Source organism: Nipponia nippon, unplaced genomic scaffold, assembly GCF_047370975.1.
Source record: "Nipponia nippon isolate SJK-2023a ecotype South Korea unplaced genomic scaffold, ASM4737097v1 scaffold_13, whole genome shotgun sequence".
NCBI lineage: Eukaryota > Metazoa > Chordata > Aves > Pelecaniformes > Threskiornithidae > Nipponia > Nipponia nippon.
In genome coordinates, this window is record NW_028262324.1 from 15,939,579 (window position 1) to 15,956,065 (window position 16,487).

Genomic DNA, 16,487 nt, shown 5'->3' on the forward strand with positions numbered 1-16,487 from the left:
CTTTTAATTTCAGGAGCTGGAAGGGTTGGTGCCACCCTGCAAGCCTGGTGGAGACCAGGCTGGATGAGAGCAGCAGTCATGCAGATCTTCCGTCCTGGCTGTGGGACGGGGCTGCCCCGGCTGAGCTGGGAGCTGTGGCTGTGCCGGCGTGTCCCGGTGCTCCGGGGAGGCACGGTGGGAGCAGGATGGAGTGGAGAGCTCGTGTGGGTGCGCTGCGCCAGGGGAAGAGCCCAGAGACGAAGCCCGGGGGCGGCTGCACTTCAAGTGGATGCTTGGCTCTTTCCCGTGGCAGCAGACGGACGGATGCCGTGTGTCTGTGTGGAGGCAGAGCCCTCTGTTAGCCTCAGGGTTGTTTGGAAACCTCTAGTTCTGTGTGTCAGCCCCAGTGAAACCATTACGTCAATCCAGCATTGGCTAATTCTGCCTCTTCTGCCAGGCCAGCTTTGACTATTGCTTCCTTCCTCCTGGTTGATGAATGTGAACCCCTTCCTCGCCCCAGGGAGGGGGACGGCGTGGCCAGGCTGGCCCCTCCGTGGGGACGGCGGTGAGGAGGTGCGCGGGGCCGGGGCGTTGCTCTGGCACGGTGTCCGCTCCGCGGCCGGTTCAGCCGCGGTCGCTGGGGTGGCTGGGCGAGGACGCGGCTCAGCGGCGCCGGGTGCTCCGGCGTCCCCCGGCCCCTGCCATGGGCACCGAGGTCCCTGGTGCTCCTGCAGGACAGGGAGGAGGTTGCAGGGGGGCTCCTCTCCATGCTCCCGTGCTTGGGTAAAGGTTCCCATGTCCTCTCTTGCGGGCAGGAGCTGCCGTAGCTTCAGCAACTCAGTGTTTTCAGGGAACCGCAGTTTTCGTGTACAATGAATTCTGTTTTCAAACCCAGCCCTGGTGAGGCGGGCACGGCCAGCAGCAGGGGGGTGTTGCGAAGGGAGCGCTTGGCTTTGAAGCCGACGGGTTTGGGGAGGCAGAGCTGCCTCGCAAGGCGCTTTGAGTTTGAAAGGATGCCGGGCTGAGGTGGGCGAAGCAAGAGAGGGAGGTCTGTCCGTCCCACCTGAGTGCCCACCGGTGGGTGGGAGCCCCCGAGCGCTCACCTATCCCGCCCGTGTGTCCCCAGGCAGCAGTGGGTGCTGGGAGCAGCAGCGTCTGTCTGGAGGTAGTTTAGGGGTCTTTTAAAAAGTTGGGGTTTAACTTAGCTTTAACTTAGAAATGCACCCAGCAGTTATGAAGATGAGCCGAGCGCTTTTCGGGGTGCCGCGCAGGGCCGGGCTGTCCCCGGGCTGTCCCTGGCGCGGGCAGGGTGTGCGCGGGGCTGCGGAGCCCGAAACGCGGCTCCAAAGTCTGGTCGTCCGTGGTGCGGCTGGGGCGGACCCGGCTACACCCAGCGCTGATAACCACCAGCTCCTCGAGCTGCCTTTAGAGGGGTTATGGTGTGCGATCAGGAGGAAAAATTATTTATTCCTCTAAGGCATTAGATCTTGTTTTGTTTCTGGCAAGCCTGAACCCTGGGGTCACAGCTGATATGGAGGAGTCCCGCCTAATCGGAGGCTTTTCCCTCCCAGGCTGCCTGCTGCTAAGATATCACGGTTGTTTCTTCCGTGCTATCTTTGTGCTTGGGACAGCGTTAGTTATGTCAGACCAAGGAAATACACGGTTGTGGTCACCGGGAGCCTCCTCTTGCCTCTCCAGCGTGAGCAGCGGTGCTGAGCTGGACACGGGGCTGCGTTTCTCACCCCAAGCCCTCTGCTCCCACGCTGCGACGGTGAGTGAAGCTCCCTCCACGGCCACGGGGACACCTTCCCCTCGCAGTGCCGGGGGCTGGAAAGCGTTGGGGCGTTTGCCCAGCCCTTGGGAGCTGTGGGCTGAGCACCCTGCACTGGCCATCTCTGCTTTGCACAAACCCATCCAGGTTATCGGGGGGCTGCAGGCTGAGAGGGGACGGCCACGTTGGAAGGGGGCAGCTGGAGGGGCCTCCTGGCTCCTCTTCAAGGGTGGCATCTCAGCGTGGAGTGGGCCAGAGTTCGTGGCATCTCCACGTTGGTGTGGGTGGTGCTGGGGACACGGCAGCGGGCGGCGAGTGCCGGGGCAGAGCTGGGAGCGGGCAGGAGGCAGCGGCTCTTCCCCAGCTCCCTGCGCCTTTACCTGCCCCGGAGACTATAGATCGCTTCGTCGGCAAAGCGTTCCCAGTGTGGGTGCACTTTCCCCTGCGAGGCAGCACTTTGTAGGGATGTAAACAGCTCCCCAGGCAATAACAGCTCCGCAGGCGGATTTTGGCTGGTGCAATCCTCCTCTCCCTTTGCAGCAGCTTCTGGAGTGGCCGGGCAGGGAGGTGCCGGTGGCGCGGCCCTGTATCCCCGGAGAGACCGGCTGTGACGCCCTGGGATGGGTTCCCGGCAGCGTGCTCCGCTCCTGGGGTGGCTGTGCCACCCCCGAGGGCACCCAGTGCCTCCCTGCTCTGCGGAGGGCAGCCGGGTGCCTGCAGGGCTGTTGGTAACTCGTGGTAGGGCTGGGGCTGAGGCTTGGGAAGGAAAAGCACGGGGAAGTTGTCTAGAGTGAGCTGTAAATAGAGATGGTCAGTTAGCGTGTAGATAGCTGGCCTTGGGCTGGAAGCGGCAAGGATGCGGCCGCTGGGGCTTGAGCAAGAGGCCCCGGCCGGGGGAAGGTCCCACGGCGGGGTGCATGGTCGGTCTGATCCTGGTTCCTCAGCCCTGGTCTCAGCAGCGGGGTGGAGCATCGCTCGCGGGGAGCGCGTCATCCCCACGGTGCTGATGGCGGCACCGAGGCCCGGGGCTCTGTGTTGGGGAGACCCCCAGCCCTGCCCTCCCCGGCGCATCTGTGCCCACAGCCCGAGTGCTGTCACGGAGCTGGGGCGGGCTCCTGGGGATGCAGCGGGTGTTGTGCACCCCACAACTGGAGCACTGGGGTGAATCCCAGTGGGTCAACGCGCCGTGTGAGCCTGGGGTCCCTGCAGCAGGGCTGGGGCTCCCTTGTGCCTGCCGGTGCCCGCTCTGCCAGCACGGTGCAGCCAGCAGCTGCCTTCCCAGGGCCCGCTGGGGTGCTCGCTCCTGCTCCCCTTCCCTCCCTGGCGCCGAGCAGCGTCCCGTGGGGAGCCCGGGGCTGCTTCACTCGCAGCCAGGCGTGCAGGACTCGCATCCAGAGACAAATTACATCAGGGCTGCGGATGACTCATGCCAAGTCCCTGTTTTTCTCTGTTTTGTGCGGTGATGGAGGCATGGCCGCTTGCATTTTCTCCTCCAGGCATCCGCAGGAGCAGCCTGCAGCGTTTGGGAAAGACCCGCAGAGGCTCCCGCTGCCCCGGCATCCAGCCGGCAGTGTTGCAAGCGGAGCTGTGCCGTGGTCCTGCCGGCTGCTGCCTGCGGGCTGCCGGGGAGCGGGAGGCTGCGAGAAATCGCCCGTTCCTCCGTCACTGGGTTTCTCTGGGCTGGGCAGGGCTGTTACCGGGGCGGGAGATGCTCCAGCATCTTCACGGGCAGGCCCTCCCGGGTCCCAGCTTGTCCTTGGGTGGCTGTGCAGCGCACAAAAGGCAGCGTGCCCAGGGCTGGGGGGCTGTGGCTGAGCCCCCCCGGGGCAGCAGCAATGGCTGCGTGGAGAAACCCTTCCGTGGCTGTCGGTCGCGTGGCAGGAATGGAAACCGAAACTCGGCTTTCAGCTGGGTTGGTTTGTCTGAAATCGGCAAATCCTGGGTTTCGGCTCTCCCCCGCCCCGGTGCGCTCGATGCGGTGACGCAGCTTTGCCTCCTCCCTGCGCCCGCCGCAGCTGCCTGGCCTGGGCTGGGGCTTCTCCCCTCTGCCGGCCAGGGACTAAGTAACAGCAGAGCCCGCGGTTTCTTCTCTGTTTCTGTTGCTTTTTTACGCACGCCAAGCAGGGCTGGAAGCTTTAGATCCGATGGTGAAAGCTGTTTTCTCCTGGCTCCTTGAGCTGGAGCTCTAGGGAAAAATACCCTGCCTGTAAAATCAGAGTGAAGCCTCCAAACATCTCACCTGTAAAAATCGGAGCGAAGCCTCGATGCCACGGCCGCTCTGCGCGGCTGAGCCTGGCGCTGCCCGTCCTGGCTCTGGCACCCGGGGGGTCGTTCGAGGGTATTTTGTTTCTGGTTTTTACTGCTATTTGATGATACCTGGGCTATTACAGAGGCATTTGCTGTGGTTTGAGTCAGTGCTGCAGGGAGGAGGATTTCTGCCCACTGGCAAGGCAAACCAGGACAGGCTCCGTCCCAGTGCCTGCGCTCGCTCCGTGCCGGGGCTGGGAACCGGAGCTGGTGCCTTCCCGAGCTCTTTGGCCTCGCTCGGCTCCGGGGCTGCGTCTTCACAGGGGAAGGGACCGCTCCTTTCCTGGGCAGGGCTGGCCCCCGCGCCGCCCCGACCGATAACGGGTCTTACGGCTGCTGCAAGGAAAAGGCCGGGAGGCTCCTTCCCGGGCAGGAAAGCGCGGGGGCTCAGCGGGGTCAGCTCCTGCTGCGGGGCTGAGCCGCCCGCTTGCTCCTTGGTGGCAAAACGCAGAGCCGAGCAGGGCGCAGCTGTGGCCATGGGCCTGCCGCAGGCAGCCACCGCAGCCGCAGGGCTGCCGGTGATGGGGCTTTGGTGCACGGACCAGGCGGGTCTGCTGCCCGGGGGGGCTGGTTTGCACGGCCACCTGCCGCTCCGGTGGGGTCCATCCTGCGCCCGCAGGCCGGTGCAGCACCGCACCCCTCCTTGGTGTGAGAGCCCCTTTCCCCTGGGGCTCCCTGGGGTGCTGCTGGGTAGGAGCAGGCTTGGGCTTTCTCCGAGGCACCCGATGGGTGCGACCGTGCAAAGCAGGAGGGCAAAAACATCGTTCCTCTTCCTCCTTCCTTTGGTGTTGACAAACATGCCAGAAACCGCTCCCTGCCCCTCCTTCCTCCCCTGCTCCCGCCGCCGGCGTGCCCCATGGGCTGCCTCCCGGCGCTTCGGCATTTCCTCCTCCTGCTCGTTTCGAGGGTGAGCTTTTATTTCCCCTGCTGACGCTGGCTTTGTGTCGGGGCGTCTGCCCGGTGTCACCAAGCACGATGCGCCCGTCCCTCGATAGAGGGCTTTAACAACCCTGCTGTCAGCAGGGAAACTTTGCCTCTGGTGCCTGTGATCTCTTACGGTCCCTCGTAGTTGGAGGTGTGGTAGTTCTGCCTGGTTGCTTTCCAGGGCTTGCAGCTGGCCGCTGGCACGAAGATAATTAGGTGGGAAGGCTGGAGCCCAGCCCTGTCGCTGTGTCCGAGCGCAGCATCCGCTCTGCAGGTCGGTGCTTTCTGAAGCCTCGTGGCGGGGTTGGTGAGACGATGCGCTGCCACGGCCTCCCGGCTGTGGCCTGCTCCTGGGGGGGTTGGAGGAACCCCCGGGGGGGCCTTTGGCCTTTTGCTTGGATCTGTGTGTTTTGGGGGGGTTCTCAGGCTGCGGTGTTTAGCGGGGCTGCCGCGCTTGCCGGTTATCTGTGTGCACCACCCTCAAATTTGCAGCAGCACCAAACCGCGCAGGGGAAGGATGCTGGGGCTGCGCGGTGGGTCCGGCTCGGCGAGCGGGGAAGGGGCAGCGCTGGGGGGCCGAGGACCCCTCACGTCCCCGGTGCCGAGCGTCAGGCGACGGCGCTTGTGCGGTGGCATGTGCCCGCAGACCAGGGTGCGGGCTCTTGCCACCCAGGCCGTGGGTGCTGCCGCCCTGCGCCGAGCCCGCTGCAGATGAGACGCAGCTCGCCTCGGAGCGCGCTCGCTGCTGCTGGGGGTGGATTTGTTTGGTGTTGGGTTGGTTGGGTGTTTGGGTTTTTTTTGGCTCGAGGTTGAACTTTCTGCAGCTGGGTGCAGGTCGGCAGGCAGGGGCAGGCGTGGAAAACGAAAGTGATGCTGATGAGCAGAAAGGAAACGGGCGCCCTTCGCCCCTCCTGGGAGCCCTTTTTAAGCAGGAGCCGGCGGGGGCCCGGCCGGGCTGGGGACCGCTGCTGCCGAATATTCGCTCTTTTTTTACTCCCCGGAGCCGGTGCCGCCGCTCCGCGGGCGCTGGACCGAGGCTGAGTGCGGGAGAGCCCCGACCCTGCGCGGGTGAGCAGCGGCCCCGGGAGGCGGGCGGCAGCGGGGGGACGGGACCGGGGACCCCCGGGGCCGGGGCTCGCAGTGCTGCCGCCTCCCCCCCCCCCCCCCCGGTGCCGGCTCCCCCCCCCCCCCTCCGGTGCCGGCTCCCCCCCCCCTCCGGTGCCGGCGGGCGGGGCGGGGCGGGGCCGGGCCGCCGTGATGCAATTTCCGCGAAGTCCGGCCCCGGTTTGAATGCGGGGAGGCCCCAGAAACGAAAGCGGCGACTGCGACGAGTCCGCGGCTCCCCCCCGGCAGCGGTGAGAGCGGAGCGGGGGGGGCTGCAAGGGCGGGGGGGGCTGCGGAGCGCCCCGGGGTGCTGCAGGGTCGGGGGTGCTGCAGGGCTCGGGGGGCTCCCCGTAGCCCTGCGGCGTGTTTTGGGGTGCCGGTCCCGCTCAGCCCCCGCCGCGGCTCGCAGCATCCCTGCCCGCACCGGAGCCCCCGCGGGACGCAGCTTTGGGGTGCAAAGCCCCGGGCTGGCGGGGGTGCGCGGTGCCGGCTGCGGGGAGCGATCCCCGGCGGCTCTCCCCTCTCTGCCGCCGCCTCTGAGCTGCGGGGACGCGGGCTGGGAGCCGCCGGTGAACTTTTCACAGTTGGGTAAGGCCACGGCCGCGGCTGGGGCTGCGGGTGCCGGGGCTGCGGGTGCCCGGGCAGCGGTGTCGCGGCTGCCGCTTCGCCACAGCCAGGCTGGCAGGGCTGCGCCAGCTCTCCGGGCGGGATGCGGAGCGAAGCGTTTTGTTGGAAAAGGCTGGGGAAAAGAGGGGCCCCGGGAACTTCTGAGGTTGGTTTTTGCCCAGGAAGGAAGGGGCCGCGGCCCCGGTGCAGCCAGGAGGGAAAGCGGCTGCAGGCGACAGGGTGGCACCCGCGGTGTGACTCCCCTTCCACCAGTGCCAAACCCCTCCATCCAGCCCGGCCGCGCCGGTTGCTCGCAGGGTGCTGGGGGACGCCGTGCTGTGCTCGCACCGCTGCTCCGAGCGCTCGCAGCCGAGAGGAAAAACTCCTCGGGTGGCCGGGGCCAGCGCTCGGCCGGGGCCGATAACCGGGGCGCGGGGCCGCGGTCCCCCGGGCGTGCCGCTGGCGGGTCCCCATCCCCGCGAGGGGCTGTCCCGGCGCTCTGACCCACCTCGCTTGCTCCGATCGAGGGGCACTTGGCTCGCTCCAGCGTAGCGCGTTGCCTAATCTCCTGTCAATAATTAATCAAGGCGAGACCTGACAAAAAGGCCGCCTTCCTCCCGGTGGGCCGGGATGGCAGAGGGGTGCGGAGCAGCAGGACTTGGCCACGGAGGCGCGATGAGCGTTTCTCTGCCAGGACCGTGCTTCGACTCGCCATTTCCAGGGAAACGTGGTTTTCCCTGGCGTCGGCGCAGCCCCGCGAGGCATGCGCCGGGGGACGACGCTCGGACGTGGCGCGGCCCGGCCCTGACCCAAAGCGTCTTCCCGAGCACGGAGGAGATGCCATCAGCGAGGCGGTGGTGTGGTTTGGTTCGGTGTGGTTTGCGGCGAGGCTGGACCAGTGCTGGGCAGCGGGTGCGCCTGTCCCCGTGCCGGTCCCTGCTGCGGGTGGGTGCTATGGGGAGAGAGGCAGGTACTCGCCCCGACGGGGCCGCGAGCGGGTGCGGGGCTGGGCACGCAGTAAACCGGGCGCTCCGCCTGCAAGAGCGACTTGTTTCCCCCCTCAGCGGGATGCAAGCGGCCCTAAACACCACGCTGGCCTTCTCAGGACCAGCGCAAAGAATGTTGTTTTTCTTAAAATGTACAAAATTCAGCTTGCAGGTCGTGGTCTGTGGCTTGCTGGTAAATACCGCTCTTGATCAGCTCCCACCTTCTTTCAGGCACTTGAATTTTGCCCCGTTGACATCAGAGTTCTGTTATCAGCAGGACAGCTATCGTACGCTGCATAAGATAGCTTCCTCCACACGCTTCCTTGTGCCCCGCATCTTTCTTCCGCCTGGCCTTGGACTGCAAAAGCTCCTGTAGCTTTTTCCTTTCTTTCCTTCCTTTGCTGGTATAGGATGGTTGTAGAGAGAAAAAGGCTTTAATTCGGCGCCAGTGCCGCGCAGAGACTTTGAGGGGTTTGCGCTTCCCCTTCCTCTTCCCTCGCCGCTCCGGGCCCGCAGCCTGTTCGGGCAGCTTGCTCAAAATCAAAGGCTTTCTTAAAAAAATAAACAGCAAGGGAATTGACCCTTTAAAGGTGGAACATTCCCTCTTAGCTTTTTCAAACTGGGATGCCCTGCCTAGGCATGAATACCAGTAACAGCCCAGCTGTCCTGTATGGTTTTTATAGGTAGTTCTTAAGGCGTTTAACCGAGCAGGACGGTGTCGTTGCTGCTGCAGGACCGCGCGTCCTCTGGGCTCTGCGGCTGTGGATGTGCCGGGCCCGGGAAGCTCGGCTCCCGCTCCGTGGAGCCGCGTGCCAGCGATCCGATTTCATCCTCTCTCGCCTGTGTTACTGAGGCATTTTGGAGTTTTCACCAGTGACAGCATTGCACAGATGTCGCATAAATCCCGGACTTGAGTGCCTTTCCCAGGAGGGCTCGTCCTGAGGAGGAGGCTTCCAGAGGAAGGAAGGTGAAGCTGCTATCGGAGGGAAACCAAAGCGTTCACAAAGCCGCAGATGTTAGCCCCAAAATAAGTCCTGGTTCCGCCAGGAGCGTGCTGCTCACCCCCGCCAGCTCCAAGGGAGCTGCAAGGCTCTTGGAGGCTGAGCATGACCTGGGGTCCCTCTCCGGCCCTGCCTGCTGCCCTGCCTGCTGCCCTGCCTGCTGCCCTGCCTGCTGCCCTGCCTGCTGCCCTGCCTGCTGCCAGCCTCCACCTTGCCGGACCCTGCACGGAGTTACCGTGGCAAGCTGAGCCTGCGGCAGCCGGCGCATGTGCCTCTGCCCTGGGGTCCGGCTTAGCTCCAGCTGGAGCTACCTCCCAGGTGAAGCCGAGGGGGAAGGCTCCCTCTTGGCATCGTGCTTTGGGCAAGCACAAGCAGTCTCCCCAGGCTGGCACAAGAGGGATGTTTGCTCCCCTAAAAGTGCAGGGGTTTCCTCTCCTGCAGCCCGGCACAGGGTCCCGCGGAGCCGCGCTCGGGGCAGCGCGGGTCTCCCCAAGCCGCTGCCTCAGTTCCCAGCAGCCGGGGGCTTTGCAGGTGTTACCGACCCGGGGGGGTCCGGCGGGAGCTGCCCCTGGGCGCGGGGTCTGCAGCCCCCTGCCAGCGCTGCGTGGCCTCCGTTGCCTCGCTGGGATCAGCGGAGCATCCCTTGGGCAGGAGATGCAGCGTCCCCCTCCCCCCCGCCTTTTTATTGTTTATAGGTGCTCTCCTATATTTTTATTGTTTCCCAAGTTATTTCATTTCAGTGCAAAGCATTTTCTCTGCATCAGTCGGCAGTCAGGTAGCATCAAAACCTCTGCTGCGGCCCCAGGGTTTTTTTTGTGGTAGAACCAGAGCAAAGAAAGAGCTGTTGAACCCTGTGCAGCAGCTGGGCTGCAGAAATGTTTTTCTTCCGATGACCATGACCTTGTTACAGTCAGAGGGTGGGGACACCCTGCCTCTCCGCTGGCCCCAGCCCCGCTCCGGCTCAGGGATGCTCTTCCTTAGCGCTTGTGCTGCGGTTGCGTCCAGCCGCTCTGCTGGGGCTTTGGGCCAGGTACCCGCAGGACGCAGCTTGTGGGTGATGGTGCCTGAGCAGGACCGCGGCGGTCCCAGCAGATGCTGTAGGTTTGGACAATTTATAGATAAGAGGCCAGGCAGAGCCGTGGCAGGGCTATAATTCATGCTTTAAGTAAGGGCTGCCAGCCTGCACGGGAGGGCTGCAAGTAAAGGTTTGGAAACGAAGGCACAGAGATGAGTCGGGGTGATTTGGCGCTCGGTGCGGGGAGCCGACGGCGTGGCACAGTGACCCAAATCATGGCGGAGGAAGAGCCAGCGCTGCCATGGGACCCCGCCGCCGAGTCTCGCAGCTTACCGAAACAGAAACTAGCAGTTCTGCCCGGCGCCAGGCTCGCTGCCAGACCTTGAGAGATAAACAGGGCTGGTGTTTATCCGCCGAGCGCGTGTCCAACCTGATGCGTGGCAGAGAAGTAGGATTAGGTGATTTCTTCCTGGCTCGGCAGCGAGTGGGTGCTGTGGCACTGGGATGGGATGCGAGGCTCGCTAAGGGTGAGCTGGGAGGGCGGTGATGCTCCGGCTGCTTCCCCCCTGCAATCCCGGCTCAGTGTTTGCTGCCTGGATCTTCAGCCGGACCAGCAGCTTCAGCACCCCCCTGCCTGCCTCCCCCAGCACCCCATTTATCCCAGAGGTGGGGGAAAGGAGTCTTAATTAAAAGTGAAAAGTGTTTCTGCAGAAGCAGCACAAAGTTTGCCCCCCCGTTCCATTGTCTGCCAGACCGCAGCCGTAAATACCGCTCTGCCCCTGTACCGCTGGAGCGCCGGTCCTTCGTGGCTGCGGGTCAGCAGCCCGAGGCGGATGCTCGGCACGAGGCTGGCGGCTTTGCTTGGCAGCGCACCCTGCCCGCAGATCCAGCCCGGCGTGCTCCCTTCGCCCCGAGCTGCGTAGCCCAGCCAAGAAACCCTGCAGCATCATTCCTAGGGATGCTCCTGGCCTCTGGTTACCCAGGAAACTGCTGGCAAATGCAGGAGCCGGTGGCCGGGGAGGGCAGGGAGCCGTGAGTCACCTTCCTCACCGCCGAGCCAGAGCTCTCCCAGCCGGATGTTTACCGAGCTGTCGGCCGGAGGAGATGCTGGCAGGGCCCTGTTCCAACATGCCCATCTCCTGGCTGTGGGTGCTGCATCCGAGGAGCAAAGAGGGTGGTTGCTTTGTTAATTAATTCCAGTTAATCTTTCGTGCCGCAGCAGGGAGATGGGCTGGGGGGTTGGAGCCAGGTTTCTCCCGCTTGGCGTGGGGCGGTGGTGGGGCTGCCTGGCCGGACCCAGGGGAGAGAGCAGGAAAAAGAAAGAGAAAGTTGGCAGGAGCGAACCGAGGCGGGGGAGGCGCCGGCAGCGGGAAGAGGAAGTCAGATCGTCCGGGCAAGGGCCGGGAGGAGGTCGATGGCTGCTATGGGGACCGCACCGGACCCTCCGGCATTGGGCAGTAAATGCCGATGGGGACTGAGCTGAGCCCTGCGGGGAGCCCTCGCCGCTCGGCAGCCTGGTCCCTGCAGGACCCGCTCCCCTGGGGCCTGGGCTGGCGGGTGAACAGAGGTGGGCGAGCGGGTGGGGGGCAGACCCCAAGGGCGAGGGTGTCTGGTGGGTTTGGGTGCTGGGTGAGGCTCCAGGCTGCTGGCTGGCGAGCGGGGCCGGGCTGTGCCGGTGCCTCAGCGTACACCCAGCCAGGGACCGGCCGATGTTTCCTGCTAAGTCGCTTCTTCCTCGTTTCTTTGTCAGGCTTTGTGAACTTGCACCAATGGCTGGCAGGTACGTAGCGAGCTAGGACCCAGCCGCTCCACGGTGCCTCTTCCCCCTGGCATCGCCTTGTAGGAACTTCCCGCCGTTAATTTTGCTCCGCTCAAGCCACCGCCAAGGATGCCGACGGCGAACGGCCCAGCGGTGTCGCTGGGCAGCCTCCAGCAGCAGCTGGAGCTGCGCCTGGTCTGCTCCAAGTGCAGCGTGAAGGAGAACGAGATCACCTACCACCTGCGAGAGGTGGAGCACAAGTGCATGTACGAGATCCTCCTGGCCCGCTGCCGCAGCCGCCGGAGCACAGCCTGGAGGAAGGTGTTCAGGCGGCCTGGCTTCCCCAACCCGGCCCGCTACGCCGTCTGCAGGTACTATGTGGTGGGGCTGGGCTGCAGCAAGCACAGGAGCCAGTGCACCTTCGCCTGGAGCCCGGAGGAGGCCATGGTCTGGAACTTTGAGAGGGAGCAGCAGCTGGACCGGCGCCAGCTGAAGGCGGCGGTGCTGCAGGCGCAGCTGGGGGGTCACCCCACTGCCGCCCCCCATGCCACAGCCAGCGTCGCTGGTGAGATCGCCAGCGAGTTCGGGGGGCAGTTCCAGGAGATCTGCAAACGTTGCTTCTTTGGCTGCCCCCAGCGCATCTCGGTGGGCGGCCAGGGGCGGCTCTGCGAGTCCCACCGGAGCTGGGACCCCCTCCTGGTGCACGTGGTGTCGGACAGCCGGAGGAAGCAGCAGTACACCGCCATCCGGCCCTGCCCCGAGTTCATGCCGAGCCTCAGCTACTGCAGGTTCGTCTCGAGGGGCCAGCCCTGCAAGCACACCCCGCAGCGCTGCCAGTACGCGCACAGCGACGTGGAGATGGCCGTCTGGGAGGCCGAGAGGGAGCACAGCTTGGTTCGCTCCGACCTGCTGCTGGCTGCGGGGACCTGCAGAATCAACGGCGAGCCGGCGGCGCCTGCACCGGTGCACTTCTACTGCCGGGTCTGCCTGGTGACCTTCAGCTCGCAGGAGAGCTTCGAGAGCCACTGCTCCTCTATTGAGCACATGCAGATGCTCTCGGCAGACACCTCTGTCCAGTGGGTCCACCGCGCGCCGCCCCTCGGGCTGACCAAGTTCTCGCTGTGCAGCAGGTAAGGCATCCAGCCGGTGCAGCGGGGAAGAGGGCAGGGGCAGCAGGCAGCTGCCGGCCTCCCTGTGGACCCCCGTGCCACCAGGGACACCTCTCTCCCAACAGAGCGGACGTGTGCGAAATGGGGAACAGCTGCACCAAGGCTCATTCTCCCGAGGAGCTGCAGGAGTGGATCCAGAGGGTGAAGGTTGCCGTGAAGAAAAAGAAGCAAGCGCTGAAGGAAGGGCTCTTGTCCTACCAGGACCGGCTCATTGCCGAGTATCGGACGTGCTCCAACGAGGTGTTGATTGTGAGTCGCGGGCGGCAGGGTGGGAGCGCGTTGGTCCGGCGCGTCGCGAGAAGCCTCTTGTGTAGGAGCTTGGGAATGGAGCCCACCGTTCACCTTTCTGCTGGCGATGCAGAAAGGGATGTTGCATCCCCCTCCTTCACCCCTTTTGAGACGGCAACCCAAGAGCCTGCTCGGGTTGCCCGGCCACACTGCTCTGCCGTGGGTCTTTGGTTTCCCAAGGCTGCTGCGTGGGGATGCTGAGCAGCAGCGGGTGAGGACTGAGCGTGAGGATTCACTGACGGTCCCCTCTCGGGGGGATGTAGCGTAAAGGCAGAGGATGAAGATGGCCCCGCGGAGGGCTCTGCAGTGTGTCCCTGGGGTGTCACCTTCAGTCCCGCTCCTCTCGTGCCTCCCCCACAGATGGCTGAGCACGTCGAGGGCGTCAGAGTTGTGTGTCAGCAGCCCCTGCACGTGCAGGCGGAGGACAGGAGGATGAAATACCGGTGGAAGTTCAGGGTGCACTCCCAGGTAAGCCCAGCTCTGCGCAGCAGGAGGCCGCGAGCCGCTGGCAGCGCCTGCGGCTGTGCGCAGTCCTTGTCCTTTGGGGCTTTTTGTTTGGGTTTTTTAATTATTATTTCTGCAAGGGGCAGGAGGAGAGGGATTTGGGGATGTCTGAACGAGGACGTGTGTTGGGTATTTGGGACCAGCTCAGGCGGTGCCTGAGCTGGGGCCCTGCATGAGGGGTGCAGCTGCCGTGTCTCCTGTCTCATCTCCTGCGGTGGGGCTGGGGTGGGCCCGGCTGCTCTCAGCGCCTCCCACGTATCACCCCAAATAACAAGACTCAGCTGCTTTCCTGCCCAGGATTTCGTGGGTGTTGGGGGCAAGACGCTGGGTCTAATTGTCCTCTCCAACATAGGAGATTTCCCATTTACAGCAGACTGGCTCAATTGCTATAAATCTGAAACCTGAGGTTCTTTAAAACCTTAAAATATTTGCTGTGGGGTTGCGTGAGAGGAATGAGCTCCTTTAAGGAGAATTTCAAGTGCGCCGTAGGTCCAGCATGGCATTTGGTTCCTGCAGCAGCTTTTGGTAGGAAATGCTGTTGGGAGGACCTCATCAGCCGCTGGGCTCTTCCCATGGGCTGCCCTCACCGTGCCCATGTCTTCTCCTCAACCGGCAGATGCCTCTGCAGCACGTGGCGCTACTGAAGCGGGAACCTGGAGTCAACTTCTACCTCTCGGGGAATGGGCTTTCCCGGGACCTCCACTACCTTCGGGGGGAGCATGTGGCCACCCTGCCTTCCTCCCCAGCCACCGCGCTGGTGGAGGTCTGCATGGAGTGCTGCACGCTGGGCGTCTTCGAGCAGTGGGTGGTGTTCGACTTCGGCAGACGCCCCGTCCTCATACAGAAGATCAAGGTGAAGGTGGGCCGGCGGGAGACCCCCCAGCACGTCCCTGGCAGTAGGGAGAGCAGCCACCTTGTCGACTTCGTGCGATGGGATAGAGGTAACCGGATCATCGTTCCCAGCGTGCCAAGGACCGGTGAAGATGTGGATCTGCTGGCCAAGTACAAACCTCCTGCTCTTGCGCTGGACTACCAACACCAGGGTGGTGCGACCGTTCCCATCACCCGTCTGAACTACCGTGAGAGGATGCACAGCTTCCTCTTCTGCGAGGAAGAAGCCGAACAGGCTTTGATTGCCAAGTAAGTGCCAGGCGTGGACCCAGAGGGGTTCCTCCTCGCGATGGACCACAGGCCCGTTGCTAACCCTGCCCTCGGGGCTGTGCTGCTATTGAAGTCTCCATCTCTTCTGGGTTGGGTCCTGGGGAGCCTTCCCAGAAAAATGGAAACCTGCCAAGAAAGATGGCTTGCTGGGTGGCGATAGGAGGGAACGGGGCTCGGTCTTGTCCTGCGGCCGTGGATTAGTCAGAAGCATGGCTTCTGCCTCTGTGTGCTGTGGGGGCTGGTGGACCCTCGCTGGGTGTCGGTGGCAATCCCCGCTCTGCAGCGGGGAGGGCGGTTGCCGATGAACCGATGGGCCAGTTCTCTGCTGTTCATTCGGGTGTTTCCTCCTTTCAGACTCAACCTGCGGGTCGCCATCTCGCTGACCCCCATGCTGCAAAGCCTGTCCATGGGGATGAAGTTTGCCCACTCTGGTGAGCTGTTTGCTGAAGTGCCTACCCCTTATAACCTCTCACCGGACACAGACGAGGGGTATCTGCTGAGCAGGTCTGTGCCCACGGCTTTCCTGGCGCTTGACCCACCTGTAGACCGTCGGGTTTACGAGGTTAGTGTGGAGCATAAAGCCACCACGGAGAAGACCATCTGGCTACAGATACCAAAGAGATGCTGCTCAGAGCTGAACTTTGAGCCAAATACCTCCCACAAGGTGGAGATCCAGTTCCAAATCGACCAGCTGCTGTTCCGGCAGTGGCACCAGGCTGTGGACTGCCTGTTGGATGAGAAGCTGGTCCTGCCAGATGTTGCCAGTTGCTCTATCCCCTACTCTCCTGGGTCACCACAGAAAGGGAACAGCAAGCAGAAACTAGCCATCTCCTTCATCACGGGCCAGGCAACCAGCAGCCGGCAGGTCCCACCTCTTCTCATCTACGGGCCTTTTGGCACAGGGAAGACGTTCACCTTGGCCATGGCCACCATGGAGATCCTCAGGCAGCCCAACACGCGGGTGCTGATCTGCACTCACACTAACAGGTTAGCAGGGGGTGAGGGAAGAGGCAACCAGAGTCGCAGGCTGAGTCCCTGCGCTGGCCCATCGCTCGCCTGGTGGGGTGAGCGGGAGCCAGGGTGCACGAGATGGAGCTGAGCTGCCCTTTTCTTAGTATGCATTTCAATTACTTGTTTAAATAAATTCATTTTTATTTAATATGTCTTGAACTGCTGCTGCGCTTCCTGCTAGGAAGAAGCCTGGCATGGGTGGAAGTCTTTGTGGAAGAGGCAGCATATTCCTGCTTCATTATACAATGGGGATGGGGTTGGAGATGCAGTTCTTTCTAGCCTTTACTGCGTCCTGGAAGAAGTAGAAAGCCGTTGCCTGACCTTGCTGGGATAATATTATGCTCTGCTTGCCCTTGAAGACTATTGTGCTCTGTGCACACGCCAATTTTTTTTTTTACTTTTCCAGGGAGAGTTTGGGAAAGAGGAAATGCAGATCTGGTCTGGCTGCCGTTGAATCTGCCTTCAGAGAAACGAGGCCAAGATTGTTAAAATTAGAGCAGTTACACTGAAAAGAGTGTCCACATCCAATCCTGCAGGCTGTTACTGCCTTAGTTTTTAATGTATAATAGATGGGTGACTGCTAATCTTAGCCTGTTTCAGGCTGGCTGGTTGCACTGAAGCTTCCTCTGCAGATCCTGTATCACCCGCCCGGCCTGGGGACGGTGAACTGTCAGAGGAGCGGTGGGCTGGGTCGTGTCTGTGTGACTTGGCCCTAGAGAGAAGCAGGGCCACGGATTTTGTTGGGCACATTGCATTTCTCCATATGAGCATCGAGAGATGCCCTGGTCTCGAGCATCCAGTCCTATTTTAAACCGTACTCTCAAAATAGGCTCGGAATTGGTGGCTGCGTCAACACCAGCTTCTTTGCGCGTGTGTGACTGTCTCCTGTGATGAGCACGTTG

General features: G+C 63.1%; 1 protein-coding gene across 5 annotated transcripts in view; it reads left to right on the forward strand.

The window, feature by feature from the left end:
* The first annotated feature begins 1,620 nt into the window (after nt 1-1,620).
* The window catches only part of HELZ2 (helicase with zinc finger 2), a 31,073-nt gene continuing 16,206 nt past the window's right edge, over nt 1,621-16,487 (forward strand). For 2 of the 5 annotated variants that reach the window (XR_015702967.1, XM_087749941.1), the window contains exons 1-6: nt 6,266-6,336; nt 11,444-12,582; nt 12,687-12,870; nt 13,270-13,377; nt 14,030-14,553; nt 14,929-15,561. Coding sequence is in view for 4 of the 5 variants with exons in the window: in XM_087749941.1 (XP_087606067.1) it covers nt 11,582-12,582; nt 12,687-12,870; nt 13,270-13,377; nt 14,030-14,553; nt 14,929-15,561 (2,450 nt within the window). In the remaining variant the exon portion in view is untranslated. Of the gene's footprint in view, nt 1,751-5,131; nt 5,256-6,265; nt 6,337-8,993; nt 10,868-11,443; nt 12,583-12,686; nt 12,871-13,269; nt 13,378-14,029; nt 14,554-14,928; nt 15,562-16,487 lie in introns of those variants that run through there. The other 3 variants (XM_087749942.1, XM_087749943.1, XM_087749944.1) reach the window with 3 other exon arrangements.